Source organism: Quercus suber, unplaced genomic scaffold, assembly GCF_002906115.3.
Source record: "Quercus suber isolate HL8 unplaced genomic scaffold, Cork oak 2.0 scaffold_180, whole genome shotgun sequence".
NCBI classification, from domain to species: domain Eukaryota; kingdom Viridiplantae; phylum Streptophyta; class Magnoliopsida; order Fagales; family Fagaceae; genus Quercus; species Quercus suber.
Genome location: NW_027069639.1, coordinates 484,624 through 503,879, shown reverse-complemented (window position 1 = coordinate 503,879; position 19,256 = coordinate 484,624). Strand labels below are relative to the sequence as shown.

General features: G+C 33.9%; 2 protein-coding genes and 1 long non-coding RNA gene across 4 annotated transcripts; 2 read left to right on the top strand and 1 right to left on the bottom strand.

The window, feature by feature from the left end:
• The first annotated feature begins 325 nt into the window (after window positions 1-325).
• LOC111996995 (disease resistance protein RPV1) lies at window positions 326-3,400 on the top strand. Its single transcript, XM_065778341.1, has 3 exons — window positions 326-500; window positions 761-2,377; window positions 2,474-3,400. Exons 1-2 carry the CDS (start codon window positions 402-404, stop codon window positions 1,925-1,927), a joined length of 1,266 nt encoding a protein of 421 aa, XP_065634413.1. The 5' UTR covers window positions 326-401; the 3' UTR covers window positions 1,928-2,377; window positions 2,474-3,400.
• A 3,861-nt stretch (window positions 3,401-7,261) lies between these two features.
• On the bottom strand, window positions 7,262-15,003 carry LOC112029364 (disease resistance protein RPV1). The gene is made up of 3 exons (XM_065778340.1): window positions 14,386-15,003; window positions 8,163-9,779; window positions 7,262-8,068 (listed from the first exon to the last, which is right to left on the bottom strand). The coding sequence occupies exons 1-3, from the start codon at window positions 14,620-14,622 to the stop codon at window positions 7,436-7,438; spliced, it is 2,487 nt and encodes an 828-aa protein (XP_065634412.1). The 5' UTR covers window positions 14,623-15,003; the 3' UTR covers window positions 7,262-7,435.
• On the top strand, window positions 10,086-13,178 carry LOC136069614 (uncharacterized). Of its 2 annotated transcripts, none has more exons than XR_010630848.1 (3): window positions 10,086-10,461; window positions 10,797-10,885; window positions 12,888-13,178. It is a non-coding gene; the product is annotated as an uncharacterized LOC136069614 (long non-coding RNA). The 2 variants fall into 2 exon arrangements; XR_010630849.1 differs by having other exon boundaries at window positions 10,092-10,422.
• Window positions 15,004-19,256: the final 4,253 nt, after the last annotated feature.

The following is a 19,256-nucleotide window of genomic DNA, read 5'->3' as shown; positions in this document are numbered from 1 at the left end:
AAGAAAAAACCTCCTCGACCATGGGCCGAGGAGTATCCCCCAGTTGTAAATTGTTCTAAGTATTTTTCAATAAAAGAAAGGAGTTCATGCTTCCTGAACGCCGGTCAGCGCCTAAACCTTCGATCCACTCTCTACAAATTCATTGTTCTGGGTTCGCTGGGCCTTTAACCCATATCCCTTGGGCTTGGACAACAAAAACTGACCCCACAATTGGCGCCGTCTGTGGGGAGGATTAGTGCGCTGGCCGGCGCAACGGGCGATCATTCTAAGTAATCGTTCTACGGAGGATTGGTGGTGATGCAAAAAAAAAAAAAAAAANCCAAATAAATAATGTGAATTTGGAAGGGAATTTCAGATGTCTTCCTGTTGAACTGAAGTGGCTACAATGGAAAGGTTGCCCCATGAAAAGTCTTCCTTCTGATTTTTGTTCTCGCAAAGTTGCTGTACTTGATTTATCAGAAAGCAAAATTGAACAATTGTGGGGTTCGCACAATAACAAGGTATGCTTTTATTAAAAATTCCATTGTGATTATCATTAATGTTTGAACTAAATTATCATTATCATTACTGCAAGAATAGGATGCATGACCTACAGCTATAACTTTCATTTTTAGGCTGGCTTTTTTTGTTACCTTCTACTCCTTTCTATTTTAAATCACCCAAAGCTGCTTTGGTAATTATGGTTTGTTCAGCTTATACATTTGATGGAAAATCCGAATGACAGTTCCTATTTAAAAGAAGAAAAACTGTTGTTTTCCAGGTGCTTGAGAACTTGATGGTTTTGAATCTCCATGGTTGCTTTAATCTAGCTGCTGTTCCAGATTTATCTGGACATCAAGCCTTAGAAAAGCTGGTTCTTGAGCATTGTGATAAGCTGACTAAGATTCATGAATCAGTTGGGAGCTTGAGTTCATTACTTCACTTGAATGTGAGAGATTGTTCAAACCTTATTGAACTTCCAAGTGATATCTCTGGCCTGAAAAAACTTGAAAGCCTTATCCTCTCAGGTTGCTCAACAATGAAAGAGTTGCCAGAGAGCATAGGCCGCATGAAATCTTTAAAAGAACTTCTACTTGATGGAACTGCTATAGCGATCCTTCCTGAATCAATCTTCCACCTTACTAATCTTGAAAAGCTTAGTTTAAATGGTTGCAAACTTTTTAAAAGGCTGCCCCAGTTTATAGGAAAGTTATGTTCTCTGAAAGAACTCTCCCTTAACCATTCTGCATTAGAGGAAGTACCTGATTCCATTGGATCTTTGGAAAACCTTGAGAAACTAAGTTTAATGTGTTGTAAATCATTGAACAGAATTCCAGACTCCATTGGCAATCTCAAATCAGTGTCCAGTTTTTTCATCAATGGTACTGGAATCAAAGAACTACCTCGGTCTATTGGGTCGCTATCAAATTTAAAGCACTTATTAGTTGGAGATAATCATTTTCTTAGCAAACTTCCTGATTCAATTGGAGGATTAGATTCTATTGTTGAGCTTAAGATGGATGGGACAGCAATGACAGATCTGCCAGATCAGATATGTTCTTTGAAAGTAATTCAAAAGCTTGAGATGAAAAAATGTGAATCTCTTGGAACATTGCCAAAATCAATTGGAAGCATGTTGACACTTACTACTTTGATCATATCTGAAGCTAATATTAGTGAGATGCCAGAATCTATTGGGATGTTGGAAAATCTTATTGTGTTAAGATTGGATGAGTGTAAACAGCTGCATAAACTTCCGACTTCAATAGGAAACTTAAAGTCCTTGCAACAGTTGTTGATGAACGAAACTGCTGTGACACATTTACCTGAAAGCTTTGGGATGCTCTCAAGCTTAATGGTATTAAGAATGGCAAAGAAACCTCATGTTGAACTTCTTGATAACAGTGCACCAAAGTTTCTGTTAGTTGCATTACAAAGAGAAATCTAATAAGCCTTTTGAACTCCCAAAATCTTTCTCAAATCTGTCCTTGCTGGGTGAATTTGACGCTCGTGCTTTGGAAATATCTGGTAAAATTCTCGATGATTTTGAGAAGTTGTCGTCATTGGAGATTTTGAAGCTAGGCCACAATCATTTTCGCAACCTTCCCTCCAGTCTGAGGGGCCTGTCCATCCTCAAACAACTTATCTTGTCTGATTGTAAGGAGCTCAAATCTCTCCCTCCACTTCCCTCAAGTTTGGTAGAGGTGAATGTTGCAAATTGTATCGCATTGGAAAGTGTGTCTGATCTTTCAAACTTGGAAAGTTTACGTGACCTGAACCTTACTAATTGTGAGAAAGTGGTGGATATTCCTGGCCTTGAAAATTGAAGTCTTTGAGATGGTTGTACATGAGTAATTGCAGTGCGTGCTCCTCAAGAGTAACGAGAAGGCTGTCTAAGGTTCTCTCTCTCTCTCTCTCTCTCTCTCTCACTATTGTATTAAACTTTGAAAAAATCAAAAAGAAAAAGGTTTGAACTCTTGATTCCTTTTGGCAGATTTCTTTGAGGAATATACGCAATCTCAGTATGCCTGGAAGCAAGATTCCAAGATGGTTTTCTCAAGAGGCAGTTAGATTTACAAACCTTAAAAACCGTGAGATCAAAGGTGTTATTATAGGTGTTGTTGTCTCACTCAATCAGGAAATCTCAGACGACCTAAGATATCGTCTCCCAGCAATAGTGGACATCCAGGCAGAGATCCGCAAACTGGATTACTGGATATACAAGACAACATTGCACTTAAATGGAATACCAAAGACAAATGAAGATCAAATTCACCTGTGTTGATATCCATACAATCATCCATTTATTTGGTCATTGAAAGATGGTTATAAGATACATGTGACAACAAGGAACCCACCACATATGAAGGGGGTTGAGCTAAAGAATTGGGGGATTCATTTGGTTTTTGAGGGTGATGATGATTATGAGGGAAATGAAGATTCATTGAATGAAAGCCAACAATCCATATCGGAAAGACTAGCAACCTTTTTCAGCACTTTTGAAGAAGAAGATGATTGTGTCTCTAAATCTGTTGGCGAAGTCGAAGGAAAACTGGGAAAGATTGAAGGAAGAGAACAACAAAGAGCATCTTCATATGGCAGAATTTACTATGTTTCTGCTTTCATTGTTCTTTCTTTCGCCTGTCTATTGAGTTGGTTACAGATATGGCGTTAGGGTTTAGAAAAAAATGGCATTCCCACCTGTCAGTGTCTTGATTAGATGATGAATAAAGGGTATGTTTAGTAGGCTGTCTAATGTAATAGTTATTGCTGTTTTTTTTTTATAGGAATAGTTATTGAAGAACTACGGGATTTTTTAGAAAATAACTACAAAACCCAAACAATATTATTAGTTAGACAACGTTTCAAACATATTACATTTTTAACAATTCGACTTTAGAGGAGTCGATTTTACTGTTCATATTGCTTATTTTTTTGCCACGTAGATAAAGAAATCGAGTCCTCTATACTCATTTTTCATTCATAAAAATCGACTTCAGTGGAGTCGTTTTCAACACAAAGAAAACGACTCCACTGGAGTCGTTTTCTTTATATTGAAGACGACTCTAGTGGAGTCGATTTCTTTGCATAAAAATTCTTCCTAGGTTCTACTAAATCAAGCGACTGAGAAACGAAGAGAACGGACGAAGAAGCGATTGAGAAACGAAGAGACAGACGAAGAAATCACGAACTTGAGCTTGAATGCTACATGATTTCCGCGATTGAGAGACGAAGAGACACGGACGAAGAAATCACGAACTTGAGCTTGATTTCCATGATTGCCGAGCTTAGATTTGTATTTGGGGAAAATGAGAGATTATTTCTTTTGGAGGGGAAGAGATTAAGAGTGGGCTACAGATCTAAAGAAAAAAGAAATGAGAATGCCTGGGTTCGTCGGCGTTGCTCGTCGGCGTTGCTCGTTGGCGCCTGGGTTTGGTGAATCGGCGCCTGGGTTCGTGTTTGCTGGGTTCTCCAGTTCGTGGTGTTTGCTGGTTCGTCGGTGTTGCTCGTCGACGTTGCTCGTCGGCGCTGCTCGTCGGCGCCTGGGTTTGGTGGATCGGCGCCTGGGTTCGTGTTCGTGTTTGCTGGGTTCTCCAGTTCGTGGTGTTTGCTGGGTTCTCCGATGTTGGTGTTTGCTGGGTTCTCTAGTGGCGAGCTGGTTTTTGGGCAAATCGACTTCACTGGAGTCGTCTTCAATACAAAAAAAACGACTCCAGTGGAGTCGTTTTCTTTGTGTTGAAAATGACTCCACTGAAGTCGATTTTTATGTATAAAAAATGGGACAAAATTGGGAAATGCCCCGTTTGGGTAAAAATAGCAGCATAATGCTCTTTTCTCCAAACTATATAGGGAAATGCCCCTCTTTTGTAACTCGATTTTCTCAAAATCGAGTTAGACCCTATAGCGGCGTTTTTTAGGAGCCTATAGTGACGTTTTTAAGACCTATAGTGGCGTTTTTTAACTCGATTTATAAGAAATCGAGTTATAGGTAAAAAAAATTAAAAAAATTGCCTATAACTCGATTTTATGGAAATCGAGTTACAAAACGTCACTATAGATCCTGAAAATGTCACTATAGGTCCTTAAAAACGCCGCTATAGGGCTCCAAATTTTTTTTTTTTATAACTCGATTTTGAGAAAATCGAGTTACAAAAGAGGGGCACTTTCCTATATAGTTTGGAGAAAAGGGCATTATGCTGCTATTTTTACCAAAATGGGGCATTTCCCAATTTTGTCCATAAAAAATGAGTATAAAGGACTCGATTTCTTTATCTATGTGGCAAAAAAATAGGCAATATGAACAGTAAAATCGACTCCTCTGAAGTCGAATTGTTAGAAATGCAATATGTTTGAAACGTTGTCTAACTAATAATATTGTTTGGGTTTTATAGTTATTTTTCTAAAAAATCCAAGAACTACTATAGCAGAGTTTGTAAAAATAATATATACTCCAGTATTATTTTATTCTCTCTCTCTCTCTCTCTTCATTAAATGACTTTTTTATTTCTTTTTCTGAGGATTAATGACTTTTCTGTTCTCTTCTCTTTCTTTATATTATTTTATTGTATAATTATATTATTTTAATGTGCTGGATGTTAAAAACTAAGATGTTAAGTGTATTGTAAAGTAAGATAGTATAATAAATAAAATAACTTTTTAAATAGTAAAATAACAATTTTTATGCAAACCCGAATGTGAATGCTCTAAAAGGATTGTGATAGTTATTGTAATAATTTATAAAATTAATCTATTTTCAAATAAAAGAACTTTCAATATGCATAATACAATTATGAAAATAAAAGAATAAAAAAAAAAAAAAACTCATTTCTCTCAAATTTAAAAAATATTATATTTTAAAAAATATAAATGTATGAGTATAAACTCATTTCTCTCAAATTTAAAAAATATTATATTTTAAAAAATATAAATGTATGAGTAAAATATTTCCTAAAATAGATTTTAAGTTTAATTCTAATATTACAACTCACAACTAAACTTATGAATAAGTTTAGTTGTTTCATTACAACACATTTTATTTTATGTTAATTTCAACCCCCAAATTTTAGTTACAGCTTAATTAATTTTAGGCTAAACAATTAATTAAAGTGAAATTTATATAATTAGCCAATTAATTAACTGGAGCACTCTACAATTGTATGGATAAACATAATTGAACAAAGTAATTAAGTAAAGGACAACAAGGACTAAATGTACAAACCAAAGATAACACTCGATGTCTTGGCGAAAAAACCTTTCTACAACCCTACAAGCCGAAAATAATTTACTAGTGAATGAGTTGGAGTACAAGAATAAAGATAAACTCTCCAAGCCTAAACTACCCAATGTAATTGAGCCTTTCAAACTCCAACTACCAACGGACTTTTCAGAACATTGTCTTCACTAACTTCCGAGATCCCACAACAAATCTTAGGTGTTGCAGTCCGACGCCACTCACAAGTTTTTCCAAAGTTCTACTGAATATGCAAATCTTCACCAATTCTAGACCAAACTCAAGTACATTAAATCCCATAAAATACTAGGAAATAAATGCATGAGGTTACAACAAATTTGGCACCGAAAAAAACAACAAAACAAAAATGGAAATTCATAACTTAACATATGGTAATAAATCATTATCATGCGTTTCAAATTTTATTATATTATATGAGTAATATTTACTACACACAGCCCAAAAAAAATTGAAAAGCGTGACTTGAGAGAATACACATTTTCCTATGCATCGTGTGAGCCTACGACTAGTATATCAATAAAAGTGATGCATTTTTAATATATTTTCTTATTTTTTCCATTAAATAAAAATAAATGGCAACTCCATGTAAAAATGTCAATATAGGAGGAGGGTATTATTAGTCAAATCGTTATTTTGAGAGGCACCAACATGACTTAACCCACTCATGCGATGCATAGGAAAATGTGATAATTATTTTATATAATAGAGTATAATATAAATCTTGTAGGTTAAATAGTGTGTATATGTATTTTTTTTAAAGTATTTTCTATTTTTTATAAGTGTTATGTAATATAACATACAATGAATTTTTCATTCAAAGCAATATATAATGATATATGGGTGAAATGGTTAATTTAATTAAAAGATTTGAATTTCATAGTTATAATATTGTTTTACATTTTTGAAGAAGATGTTATTAAAAGAGATTTTTTTTTTTTTTTTAATATTGCCATAATCTTGAAGAATATAAAAAGAAAAAAATTGTACATCTCCAAATCTATTCACATATTACATGTTATTTTTTAAATATTATATAAGTTTAGAATTTGTAATAGATTTTTCTTTGCTTTATGAATATAAATGTAATGCCTATAAATTGAAGGTAATCTTGTGAAAATAAATGATAGGCTAAATTGTAAACTGCACCTTTAAAGTTTGGGGGATCTTTAGATTTTACACCATGGAATTTCAGAATATAGATTTTGCCCTCTTAAATTATATTACGTTTGCATTAGCAACTTTTCTGTCCATATTTTCTGTTAAGTGCCACATAAGTTTACCATGTGTATTTAGTTAATCCAATAAAATGATGTCATATCATCATTATAAAATGGCGTGGCATAATGAAAATGATGTGGCATCATCTTATTAAATGAATTGAATTGTAAACATATGTCAAGTTTATGTGGTACTTAATGAAAGATGTGGACGGACTAGTTGTCAATGCAAATGAAATATAACTTTAGGGTAAAATCTAAAATATGAAATTTCAAAGCATAAAATTCAAAATTCCCTAAACTTCGGAGCTGCTAAGGTTGTCATTTGCATAGTTGATTTTGAATTAAGATAAACAGGTACTCTAGAGACCGTCTCTGTTAACACCATATATGTGACCAACTCAACAGAAAGACAAAAGAAAGAACAATGAAAGCAGAAACATTAGTAAATTTGTCAAATGAAGTTGCTCCTTGCCGTTCCCTTCCTTCAATCTTTTCCACTTTTCAACATCAGGTTCTTGACAAAAAAACAGGGTGTACACAAAAATGTAGTCTTTTCCACTTTTTCCTCAACTTCACCAACAGATTTAGAGACACAATCATCTTCTTCTTCAAAAGTGCTGAAAAAGGTTGCTAGTCTTTCCGATATGGATTGTTGGCTTTCATTCAATGAATCTTCATTTCCCTCATAATCATCATCACCCTCAAAAACCAAATGAATCCCCCAATTCTTTAGCTCAACCCCCTTCATATTTGGAGGGTTCCTCATTGTCACATGTATCTTATAACCATCTTTCAATGACCAAATAAATGGATGATTGTATGGATATCGACACAGGTGAATTTGATCTTCATTTGTCTTTGGTATTCCATTTAAGTGCAATGTTGTCTTGTATATCCAGTAATCCAGTTTGCGGATCTCTGCCTGGATGTCCACTATTGCCGGGAGACGATATCTTAGGTCGTCTGAGATTTCCTGATTGAGTGAGACAACAACACCTATAATAACACCTTTGATCTCACGGTTTTTAAGGTTTGTAAATCTAACTGCCTCTTGAGAAAACCATCTTGGAATCTTGCTTCCAGGCATACTGAGATTGCGTATATGCCTCAAAGAAATCTGCCAAAAGGAATCAAGAGTTCAAACCTTTTTCTTTTTAGTTTTTTAAAGGTTGAATACATTATTGAGAGAGAGAGAGAGAGAGAGAGAGAACCTTAGACAGTCTTCTCTTTACGCTTGTGGAGCACGCATTGCAATTACTCATGTATAACCTTCTCAAAGACTTCAACTTTTCAAGGCCAGGAATATCCACCACTTTCTCACAATTAGTAAGGTTCAGGTCACGTAAACTTTCCAAGTTTGAAAGATCAGATACACTTTCCAATGCGATACAATTTGCAACATTCACCTCTACCAAACTTGAGGGAAGTGGAGGGAGAGATTTGAGCTCCTTACAATCAGGCAAGATAAGTTGTTTGAGGATGGACAGGCCCCTCAGACTGGAGGGAAGTTTGCAAAAATGATTGTGGCCTAGCCTCAAAATCTCCAATGACGACAACTTCTCAAAATCATCAGGAATTTTACCAGATATTTCCAAAGCACAGGCATCAAATACACTCAGCAAGGACAAATTTGAGAAAGATGTTGGGAGTTCAAAAACCGTACGTTTCTCTATTGTACTGCAAATAACAGGAACTTCAGGTGTACTTTTATCAAGCAGTTCAACATGAGGTTTCTTTGCCATTTTTAATACTATTAAGCTTGAGAGCATCCCAAAGCTTTCAGGTAAATCTGTCACAGCAGTTTCGTTCATCAACAACTGTTGCAAGGACTTTAAGTTTCCTATTGAAGTCGGAAGTTTACGCAGCTGTTTACATTCATCCAATCTTAACTCAATAAGATTTTCCAACATTCCTATAGATTCTGGCATTGCACTGATATTAGCTTTTGATATGATCAAAGTGGTAAGTGTCCACATGCGCCCAATTGATTCTGGTAATGATCTAAGAGATTCACATTTCTTCATGTCAAGCTTTTGAATTACTTTCAAGTCACCTATCTTATCTGGCAGATCTATTATTGATGTCCCATCCATCTTAAGCTCAACAATAGAATCTAGTCCTTCTATTGAATCAGGCAGTTTGCTAAGAAAATGATTCTCTCCAACTAATAAGTGCTTCAAATTTGATAGCAACCCAATAGACCAGGGTAGTTGTTTGATTGCAGTACCATTGATGAAAAAACTGGACAATGATTTGAGATTTCCAATGGAGTCAGGAATTCTGTTCAGTGATTTACAACACATTAAACTTAGTTTCTCAAGGTCTTCCAAAGATCCAATGAAATCTGGTATTTCTTCTAATGTAGAATGATTAAGAGAGAGTTCTTTCAAAGAACACAACTTTCCTATGAACTGGGGCAGCCGTTTAAGAAGTTTGCAACCATTTAAACTAAGCTTTTCAAGGTTAGTAAGGCGGAAGATGTATTCAGGAAGAGTCGCTATAGCAGTTTCATCAAGGAGAAGTTCTTTTAAAGATTTCATGTAGCCTATGCTCTCTGGCAACTTATTCATTTTTGAGCAGCGTGAGAGGATAAGGCTCTCAAGTTGTTTCAGGCCAGAGACATCACTCGGAAGTTCAATAAGGTTTGAACAATTTCTCAGGTTTAAATGAAGTAATGAACTCAAGCTCCCAACTGATTCATGAATCTTAGTCAGCTTCTCACAACGCTCAAGAACAAGCTTTTCTAAGGCTCGATGTCCAGATAAATCTGGAACAGAGGCTAGATTAAAGCAACCATGGAGATTCAAAACCATCAAGTTCTCAAGCACCTGGAAAATAGGAACTGTCATTAGAATTTTCCATCAAAATGTAAAGCTGAACAAACCATAATTACTTAGGCAGCTTTCAGTGACTTAAAATAGAAAGAAAAGCAGGAGATAACCAAGGAAAGCCGGCCTAAACTTTAAAGTTATTGCTGTAGGTCAGGCTTCCTATTCTTGCAGTAATCAATCAATCATCAATATATATCTATATATATATATATATATCATCTTTATTCTATTTTTTGTATTTTTCTTATAATTTTTAAATAGTTTTTATCAATTTTAAATTACTCACAAATATAAAATATTTCCCAGCCCTTTTTTCAACATAAAGCCCACTTATAAATTTAATTCCACCATAAAGCCCAAGCACAAAGCCCTTTTTAACCTAAACCCTTTGGAGAACCCTTTGAGAAACACGGTTTACTCAAAATTTCAGTTTTCCTTTTGTTGCACGTTTCAGGATCCTTCCCTTCCCCAAAGTTCACGGTTTCAATCTCTCTGTTTTCCTTTTATTGCACAGTTTCAGATTTATTTTTGTTGCACGGTTTCAGATTCCTTCCCCTTCCCCATGTTTCTATTCTACGGTTTCACCCCTTCTAACTGCAGCCTCTCCGCCTTCCTTCCTTCCTGACTTCCTCACCTCACGGTATATAAATATTGATAGAAGCTTTATGATTCAGTTTAGGTATCTCTAAATCCAGTTTATTTTGTGTTCTATTCTTTTGTTTGATTTTTTTCCCCTTTTACTACCCCTTCTGTTTGATGTTGTTTTCCCCTTTTTGTACCATATGTATAGTGCAAAATACGGGTATGTGTAAATAAAGATTTTTTTTATTATAAGTATTTGAGTTTATTCAATCTGTAAAAACAGAGAGTTTAGGAAAATAAAAAGAGAAAGCTATTAATTCATAAAACAATTCTCTTTAGTATTGTTTTATATACTTGCCCTTGGTTCTTTTGTATTGTAAAAGAATTCTAACCATTGATTTTTTTTTCTTTTCTTATTTGTTTAATAACAAGCATACGTTGATTTTGAAATATTAGAGGATGAGTTTGAAAGGACCAGAGAGCTTTATGAAAGAATTTTGGACCGATTAAAGCACCCAAAGGTACGTATAAACTATACAAAGTTAGAATATAGTGTTTAAACTTCAGAATTGTTTCGTATAGATTTTTTTTTTTTTTTTTGGGTTTTATGGTTTCTGTTGCTTGCTTGGGTGGTGTTATTTGATTGCTATTCTTTGTTGAGAAAAAAAATGTTGATGGCTGACTACATTTGGTATTTTTGATGCTTTTGTTTTTTTTTTTTTTTTTTTTTTTTTTTTTTTGGTGTTAGCATTTGACCCACAATAAGTATATTAGCCAGGTAGTTGTCCGAATGGCCAAATCACTAATACACTAGCACTAGACTAGGTGTAGAGTAGCAACTTGTGAATAGTGTAGCAACATAGCAACAAAGGAACCACACATAATCGACTCTATAACACATTAAAAATAGCTTTTATATGACTTTAAAAAGATTTCACAAACAACCGTTTCAGGACAGTACAACACAAAATTTTGCTATGGACCTACATTTTATTGCTGTCATGATTTTTTATGTTACCAACTGTGAGGCTTAGGGTCTAAATTTGGTGAATTCTTTGATTAGTTACAATTGCTTTCATATTAGCCTACCATGCTTTTTTCGCAAATTCTTCTATTTATGGATATGCTTATTTACCTATCTTGATTTTAAAGGAGGATGGCATCGACAAACTGTTACTTGCTAATTGGAAGAGCTAAGAACATGATCCTATTTGGTCAGTTTTGTTTTTAGTATGTTTAATTTTTTTAGAATATTTGAAAATGAACCAAATGCTAAAATCTTAAATCTGGGTTGCTCAGATGTGTGTGTGTGTGTGTGTGTGTGTGTGTGTTTAATACATTATTCTATTTCCCCCTTCCATTAAATGTTCATATCAATCTTTTCTTGAATAAATGTCTTGGAGTCATTGGTTTGCTGTTGCCCAAATTTCTTATTTGGGGTTTTGTTGTTTTTTAAGTAGAAGATGTGATACCCAAAATTGGCCATTATACAGTTTTGCAGGTAACTACGATTAAGCAGGGACATAATGTTTGAGCATGAGATTTAATGTTATTTATGTGTTCCATTTACCTTCTAGAAAACATAAGAATTTGGTGAATTCTTTGATTAGTTACAATTGCTTTCATATTAGCCTACCGTGCTTTTTTCGTAAATTCTTCTATTTATGGATATGCTTATTTACCTATCTTGATTTCAAGAGGAGGGTGGCATCGACAAACTGTTACTTGCTAATTGGAAGAGTTAAGAACATGATCCTATTTGGTTAGTTTTGTTTTTAGTATGTTTAATCTTTTTAGAATATTTGAAAATGAACCAAATGCTAAAATCTTAAATCTGGGTTGCTCAGATGTGTCTATGTGTGAGTGTGTTTAATACATTATTCTATTTCTCCCTCCGTTACAATGTTCATATCAATCTTTTCTTGAATAAATGTCTTGGAGTCATTGGTTTGCTGTTGCCCAAATTTCTTATTTGGGTTTTTTTTTTTTTTTTTTTTTTTTTTTTTTTTTAAGTAGAAGATGTGATACCCAAAATTGGCCATTATACAGTTTTTCAGGTAACTACAATTAAGCAGGGACATAATGTTTGAGCATGAGATTTAATGTTATTTATGTGTGCCATTTACCTTCTAGAAAACATAAGATATACTTGAATTCAAAAACTGTTTTGAGAAGAGTTTCTAATTACAAAACAAACATTGAGCACTAAAATACATGTTTTATCAAACATAATAATAAAAGACCTAAATCAAATCACATTGTGATGCTTGCATTTTGGCATCCAATTATGCAAAAGATAAGTAATGATTCTGCAACTACCAAAAAAAAAAAGTATTGATTCTGCATGTATATACAAGTTACAAGCTTAAGTATTATAGCTGAAACTATGATTTCACACTTGAAGGCCACGAAAGTGCATTGGTTTTTTTTTTTTTTTTTGTTCTAACTTCATGGCTTATATTATATTTGTTTTGACTCAATTTTATATTCAGATAGATGTTATTTTTTCTTATTTTGTTGAAGGTTGAAATTTGAAATCCCCAAACCGATGCAATACAACCAGCAACATCGAGAGGTAATTTTTAATAGGCTTATGGAGCACAATTCAAGTGCGGGGAGTTCTTCACAATGTTGCATTGATATTGCCAAAACATTGAATGCCCCAATCCATATAAAACCTGATGATATGGAGATTGTTCATGTTTATGAGCTTCAAATTTAGTGGCACAAGACTTTCCACTTATATGTGGTTGATTTAAACTGCTGTCATTGTTATAATATGTAAGATATTTACATACAAGAATTGTTTGATAATTATTGTTTAATATGAGTTACTTCTATCGCTCTTCAGTTAAATTGTATTCTCTTGATATTTTTCCCTTCAACTTTTATATTTTTATTGTCCTCATACAGAATACGAGTACCATGTACTCTTTTCTAATATATTTGCTTATTAGCATTTGTATATTAGAGGAAGCTTTCAACAAATATTCTTAATTCTTCTACCATTTTGCTCTATTGATGCGCCACAATTTAATTTTGTTAAACTATCCCGTGCATCGCACGGGTTAGCAACTAGTATATATAAACAGAGATCTCATGTGAGAAAACATGGGGTTTTGACAAGTGGCGCATTATATGCAAAGATAATTGAAATATTCTCAACTGCCACATCAGAGATAAAAACAAACTAAATTGACTTTTTCTTTCATTTGGTTCAATATTTCAAAAAATTTCGAATTAAAAAATAAATATTATTTGTATCCTTTGGTTCAATGTTTCAAGACTTTTCATCCCTCACACATGCACACAAAACTCTTTGCATTTTGATTCATCATTTTCACCTCTTGCACTTCTACCCCTTTATATATATCCCACCCAATAGCTCTTCATGCCATCCCATGTCAAATACACAGAAAAAAAACGATGTCATTTACCTTTAATCTTTTGACGACAACTACCTAGCTCTAATATTTCTATTTCATCTAATCTTAACTTGCATGAGTTGGCTACAACCAAGGAAGGGGGTCTTGCATTTTATATTGAGTGACAACAACAATCACAATTTTGATGTTAAGGTTGGACATTGTGGATTTGTAGGTTTTGTAAATGATGTGATTGACAGTGGGTGTTTGGGATATGTATTTTGTTTTAGAATTATTGAGAATGAGAAAGACACATTCATATCAACTTCTTCTTTTTTTTTTTTTTGAGAATTTATTCATATCAACTTTTATTCTATAATATTCCTCCAAATTTTTTTTTTTTTTCACATTACTTCAAGTGAATAATTATAACGGATACGTGTGTGCAATTCATAATTGTTGCTTTTTATGATGAACCCATTACTAATAAAGTTCTATAACAATCATGCTATAATACAAATACAACATTCTCCAAAACCGTTTTACATAAAACATTACAATATTATCTGTGTATCGCATGGGTAACTTACTAGCGATAATAATAATTCAGCTAAAACAATAATGATAATCACAATGGAATTTTTAATAAAGCATACCTTGTTATTGCGTGAACTCCACAATTGTTCAATTTTGCTTTCTGAGAAATCAAGTACTGCAACTTTGCGAGGACAAAAATCAGAAGGAAGACTTTTCATGGGGCAACCCTTCCATTGTAGCCACTTCAGTTCAACAGGAAGATATTTGAACTTCCCTTCCAAATTCACATAATTTATTTGGAGCAGTCTAAGATTATCCATGGTTTTAAGGGAATTGGTGAAAATTACAACCTCCATCTCTTTCTCTGCTCGATCTTCAATATAACGTTTATACCTTTCCTTTAAGTATGTGACTGCTGAGGTGAAATTGAGGTTTCTTTGAAGGTTATACCAAGAAATTGTATCACCACTTGGATCCTTGAGAGGTTTTCCTAATCTTTTCTCGAAGTCTAGGACAATGCCTTCTATACGTCGTGTTCCCTATTGTCAATCAAATGGAAAGTATTAAAGAATCAACAGTAGAGCCAAGCTAGAAGGAAACAATTAACATATTATTGAGCACCTAAAATTTTCATAGAAGACAGAATATTAATGGACTGAGAATTTATAAAAGGCTACTAAAAAGGTGGCAACTGGAATCCAACTTTTTATAAGGAGGAAGAACATTCAGGTTTTTTTTTTTTTTTTTTTTTTTTTTTTTTTTTTCCCCGCCCGAGGATGCGTGCAGCAAGATTTTGAGGGGCTATTGTGGGGCCAGAAAATCGGGTAGCCTCGGCCCACTTCAACCCAGGCCCAAATGGCCCACGCCGAGGGCGCATGATGGGTCCGAGGATGACCCTAGCCTCGGTCGTCCGAGACCTCAGTACGAAGAAGGGGCAAGCCCTGGGCGAACTGTCACCTCGGCATTGAATATGCTCACCTAACCCTCCTGGCCGCATTAATGGGGATGTAACCCCTTGATAGGGCAACATCGATCAAGGTGAACCACTTGAACACGGACATGACCTTTAATGGGACAGACGGTCAGGGAGGAGGCCAATAGATGATCGACAGAAGGAAGAAGGAAAGAAGGAGAGTGAGAGATATATAAGGAAGGGAAGCAAAGTGTAAAGGGGAGGTCTTGGAGAGGAGTTTTTGGAACAGGGGAAGAAAAAACCTCCTCGGCCATGGGCCGAGGAGTATCCCCCAGTTGTAAATTGTTCTAAGTATTTTTCAATAAAAGGAAGGAGTTCATGCTTCGTGAACGCCGGTCAGCGCCTAAACCTTCGATCCACTCTCTACAAATTCATTGTTCTGGGTTCATTAGGCCTTTAACCCATATCCCTTAGGCTTGGGCAACAAAAACTGACCCTACACTAGCTATATTTTTATTACCAATTAATTACTAGCTTTTACAACTTCATGTAAAAATTAAAATTAAAATTAAAATATCCATGCTTTTAAAGGGGATTAATTGGGTTCATTAAAGAATATTATTACTTGAAGATGGGAGAATGGCTCATTCAATAACATGGAAGAAAAAACAAGGAACAAGAGTTTCATAGGTTTTTATTAATTCTTCATATAGTGGTTGGAATACTTGTCGAATACACTAAAATAAAATAAAATAAAAAAATTAATGTTATTAGTAAGATAGATTTAATCGAGATTTTTATTTTAAAAAAATGAAAAAAAAAATTCCTAAATTTGAATAAGACTTTTTCCAAAGAATATTCTATTAGTGGGCTACTTTGTGAAAATGTAACTTTTCTTATACCTTTATGTTGTACAATATAGCAAAAACAAAATATGTGCATGGTAGAATATAAAACAAATATATAAATAAATAAATAAAGTATGGTTTTAAAAATCGAACAGGACGGTTCACTTGGTGCAACTAGGAACCAAACCCTAATCTAGTCTGGTAAAAACCTTCAAAACAAAGGAAAACTTAGTAAAAATTGGGAACTAAACCTATTTCAAATTCCTTAACTGTTCTAGTTTTTAAAACCATAAAAATAAAAAAGAAGTTATCATTCAAATTAACAAAACAAATTATTAATTTCTTTTACATGTTTGAAATAAAGTCTCTATGTTTAAGTACATGTTTATGTTGAAAATAGGTTTATTAAATTGAATCAAGATAAATAAATGTCAAGTGCAAGTTAATGCTTTTATGTTTTTATGATTTAAATATATGAAAAGTTTATGATAAGCACATGAGTTCAAGAGAAAAAAGAAAATTCCTTCAAGAGTCATAAGGGAGAAACTCAGACAAACAACAACGCCCTTCAATTTCTTTCACTCCCTCACTTCCCTCCCCTCTTTGTTTAAATCATGTCGACGTTTAAATTATGATGTGCTCACTATCATGTTCATATCATCTAGAGTGTGTTGCCTATCTATTATTGCAATTGCAATCAAATTCAACCAAGTGTTCAATTGGAAATGGGTGAGAAATCTTCCCACCCAATATGATTAGATTAGAGTAAACTATAGTTTGAACTTTGTTATTCACCTAACCCTACCTATTGTTAAATATTCCATATCTTATTTTTGACAAAACTTTGTGAATTGTGAAATATAAATATTATGGATTATTTATCACGGAGATTGTAAGGGAGAGTCCAATATGTGGCAAAAGTAATTCCTACCACTTGTTTCAAATTGTGTTCTACTATCTGTCTAAGTTTCTAAACTTTTGAATGTGCCTAATTGTAATTTCGTTAGGGCTCGTCATCTGAAAGGAATAATGTTCATCTGGTTGCTTGGCACAAGGTAACTAGACCCAAGTTTGAGGGAGGTTTGTGGTTGCATGTGTTGAGATTTGCAACTAAAATCCAATCGTCTGATAGGCTTTAAATAATTAGCGTGTATAATTATCTGAGTTTATTTATAAATGAACTAATTATACATTATCATATAGTCCTTGAGAGGCATTATATGTGATTTATGTGATCTATTTACATAAGATATTAATCACAAATTCTTCATAAACCCAAAATCCTAGTTCACAGCTAGTGATGAAATTGGTATCATCTCACCTACAAAGACTATAACGTGCCAACTAAGATGGTTTGTCTTAATCATGAAAGTGTGGAAATCTACTTGATATGTTGATGTGTTTTAATTGTGTAAGATATATTGAATTGGGCCGTGTGAGATTAATTACTCTATTAACAATTATCAACTGAATAATAAATCTCACAACTTTCATTTAATTAAACTCTCAATCTTTAGGGAATTGTGAATCTGAACATGGAATGATGTTTATTTATTTATGTTTTAACAGAGAAACATCAATACTTTGGGCAATCACACATAGTTACAAGGGAACACATATTTTCAAAATGGGATCCATAGTCACTTTTTAAATATATAAAACATTCCCTTGAAATATATTTTTATTGGTTTAGTAATTTTCAAAGTGACAATATTTATTATGATTTTGTGTTACTACGAATATTTTCATGGAGGGGTAATTAATTAGAAAATAAAGTCTTGGGATGTAATTTCATTAATAAATCCTACACTAAAACTATATTTATATAGTGGTTTTAAATATAATTAATAACAATTTTGGACATGTCAAGAGTTAATAGATAAGCCCGAAGCCTATTGGAGTTAGAGATTTATTTCTTCCCTTTGTTCCATCCCAAGCCATACACTAAAACCCAAATGGATTGGCCCAAAAGGAACTCAAGGTAGACTCCATTGAGAAGGATACTTGTATTAGTCACTTTAAGGTGAAGGTTCAAGGGTTCACATCATCTATGGAGGAGGCTTAGAAGGAAGCCATTGCTCATGAAGTCAAACGAGTTCAAAATTCGTTTGGATCGTCATTACGCTGCTGGCTACGAGGGCTTCCGTTCTAATGCCAATGAAGCCTACCCTAATATGGACTTTGACTCCTTTGAGTTCCCCACTGCAGTAGAGAGTTCCTTACCTCAGATAAGCTCTAAAGATGTCAACATTATGGACGACACTTCGATGGAACCTACTAAGGAATTTGCTGAAACTAGCAAGAACGATCCAAAGTCTGGGGAAAATGCCCCTAGTGGTTTATCCCAGTAAATTATTTCTTTTTTATAAAAAAAAAAATTATTTATTTTAGTTTGTTGGAAGTGCCCACTGTTTTGGGCTTTACTTTAAAATTCATTCAAGTACAATTTCCTCGTCCAAGTTTATGGACGTGCAAAAAATACAATAGCCTTCAATGGCTTTGAATAACTCAATGGTTTTCGGACGATGGTCATCTACGTTTTATGAATGAATATTTACTTTCATTTTCATTCTTCATTTAATGTTGAACATGTTATATGCTTTATGTATGGATGAATTTCTTTTGTTTACATAGTACATATTATCTTTTATGGTTTTAAGAGTGGTCCGTCCACTTATGAAGGCATTTATCTCGTCTATGTTTGAATGAATCTTTCATGTTCAACATTTTTACCATTCTTTAAATTTTACAAGTATAACTCATCTACGAATGGTATTTTTCGTTGCTAGCTTTATTCGTCCATAGATTTGACTTATAGCTTGCACTATCTCTTGTCCATAGGCTGGACGGTCCTTTATTCATCTTTGGGAAAATGTTTCCAGCATTTTACTCATCCAAAAACTGGACTGTTTAGCTGGTCAAACTCATCCATGGTCAAATTCCTCATCCATTGATTAGACGAATATACCTTAGGTTTATTTTTCTTTACTTCATCCTTATTTTAAGAAAAGCTTGTAGACATTACGTCGCTGCGTTCATAGATTTTACTTGTCTCGGGCCTTTAGCCTTCTTGTGGATTAGTTTGAATGAAAATAACATGAAAATTAGAAATTCACATATCATTATATACATTGGGAATCCAAACTGTATATACACAACATAAACATCATCCACAAGCATGGCATATGCTTAGAAGCTAGTGCCTTTAGGGAATTAAAAATACTTACGT

What these genes read in the sequence shown, in the direction of transcription:
- LOC112029364 (XM_065778340.1), bottom strand. Translation starts at nt 14,622, where the DNA reads ATGGAGGTTGTAATTTTCACCAATTCCCTTAAAACCATGGATAATCTT. An exon ending in GGAGTTCACGCAATAACAAG is followed by an intron (nt 9,780 to 14,385) that starts GTATGCTTTATT and finishes CCTATTTTCCAG; the next exon opens with GTGCTTGAGAACTTGATGGT. An exon ending in TAAAGAGAAGACTGTCTAAG is followed by an intron (nt 8,069 to 8,162) that starts GTTCTCTCTCTC and finishes TCCTTTTGGCAG; the next exon opens with ATTTCTTTGAGGCATATACG.
- LOC111996995 (XM_065778341.1), top strand. Translation starts at nt 402, where the DNA reads ATGAAAAGTCTTCCTTCTGATTTTTGTTCTCGCAAAGTTGCTGTACTT. An exon ending in GGGGTTCGCACAATAACAAG is followed by an intron (nt 501 to 760) that starts GTATGCTTTTAT and finishes GTTGTTTTCCAG; the next exon opens with GTGCTTGAGAACTTGATGGT.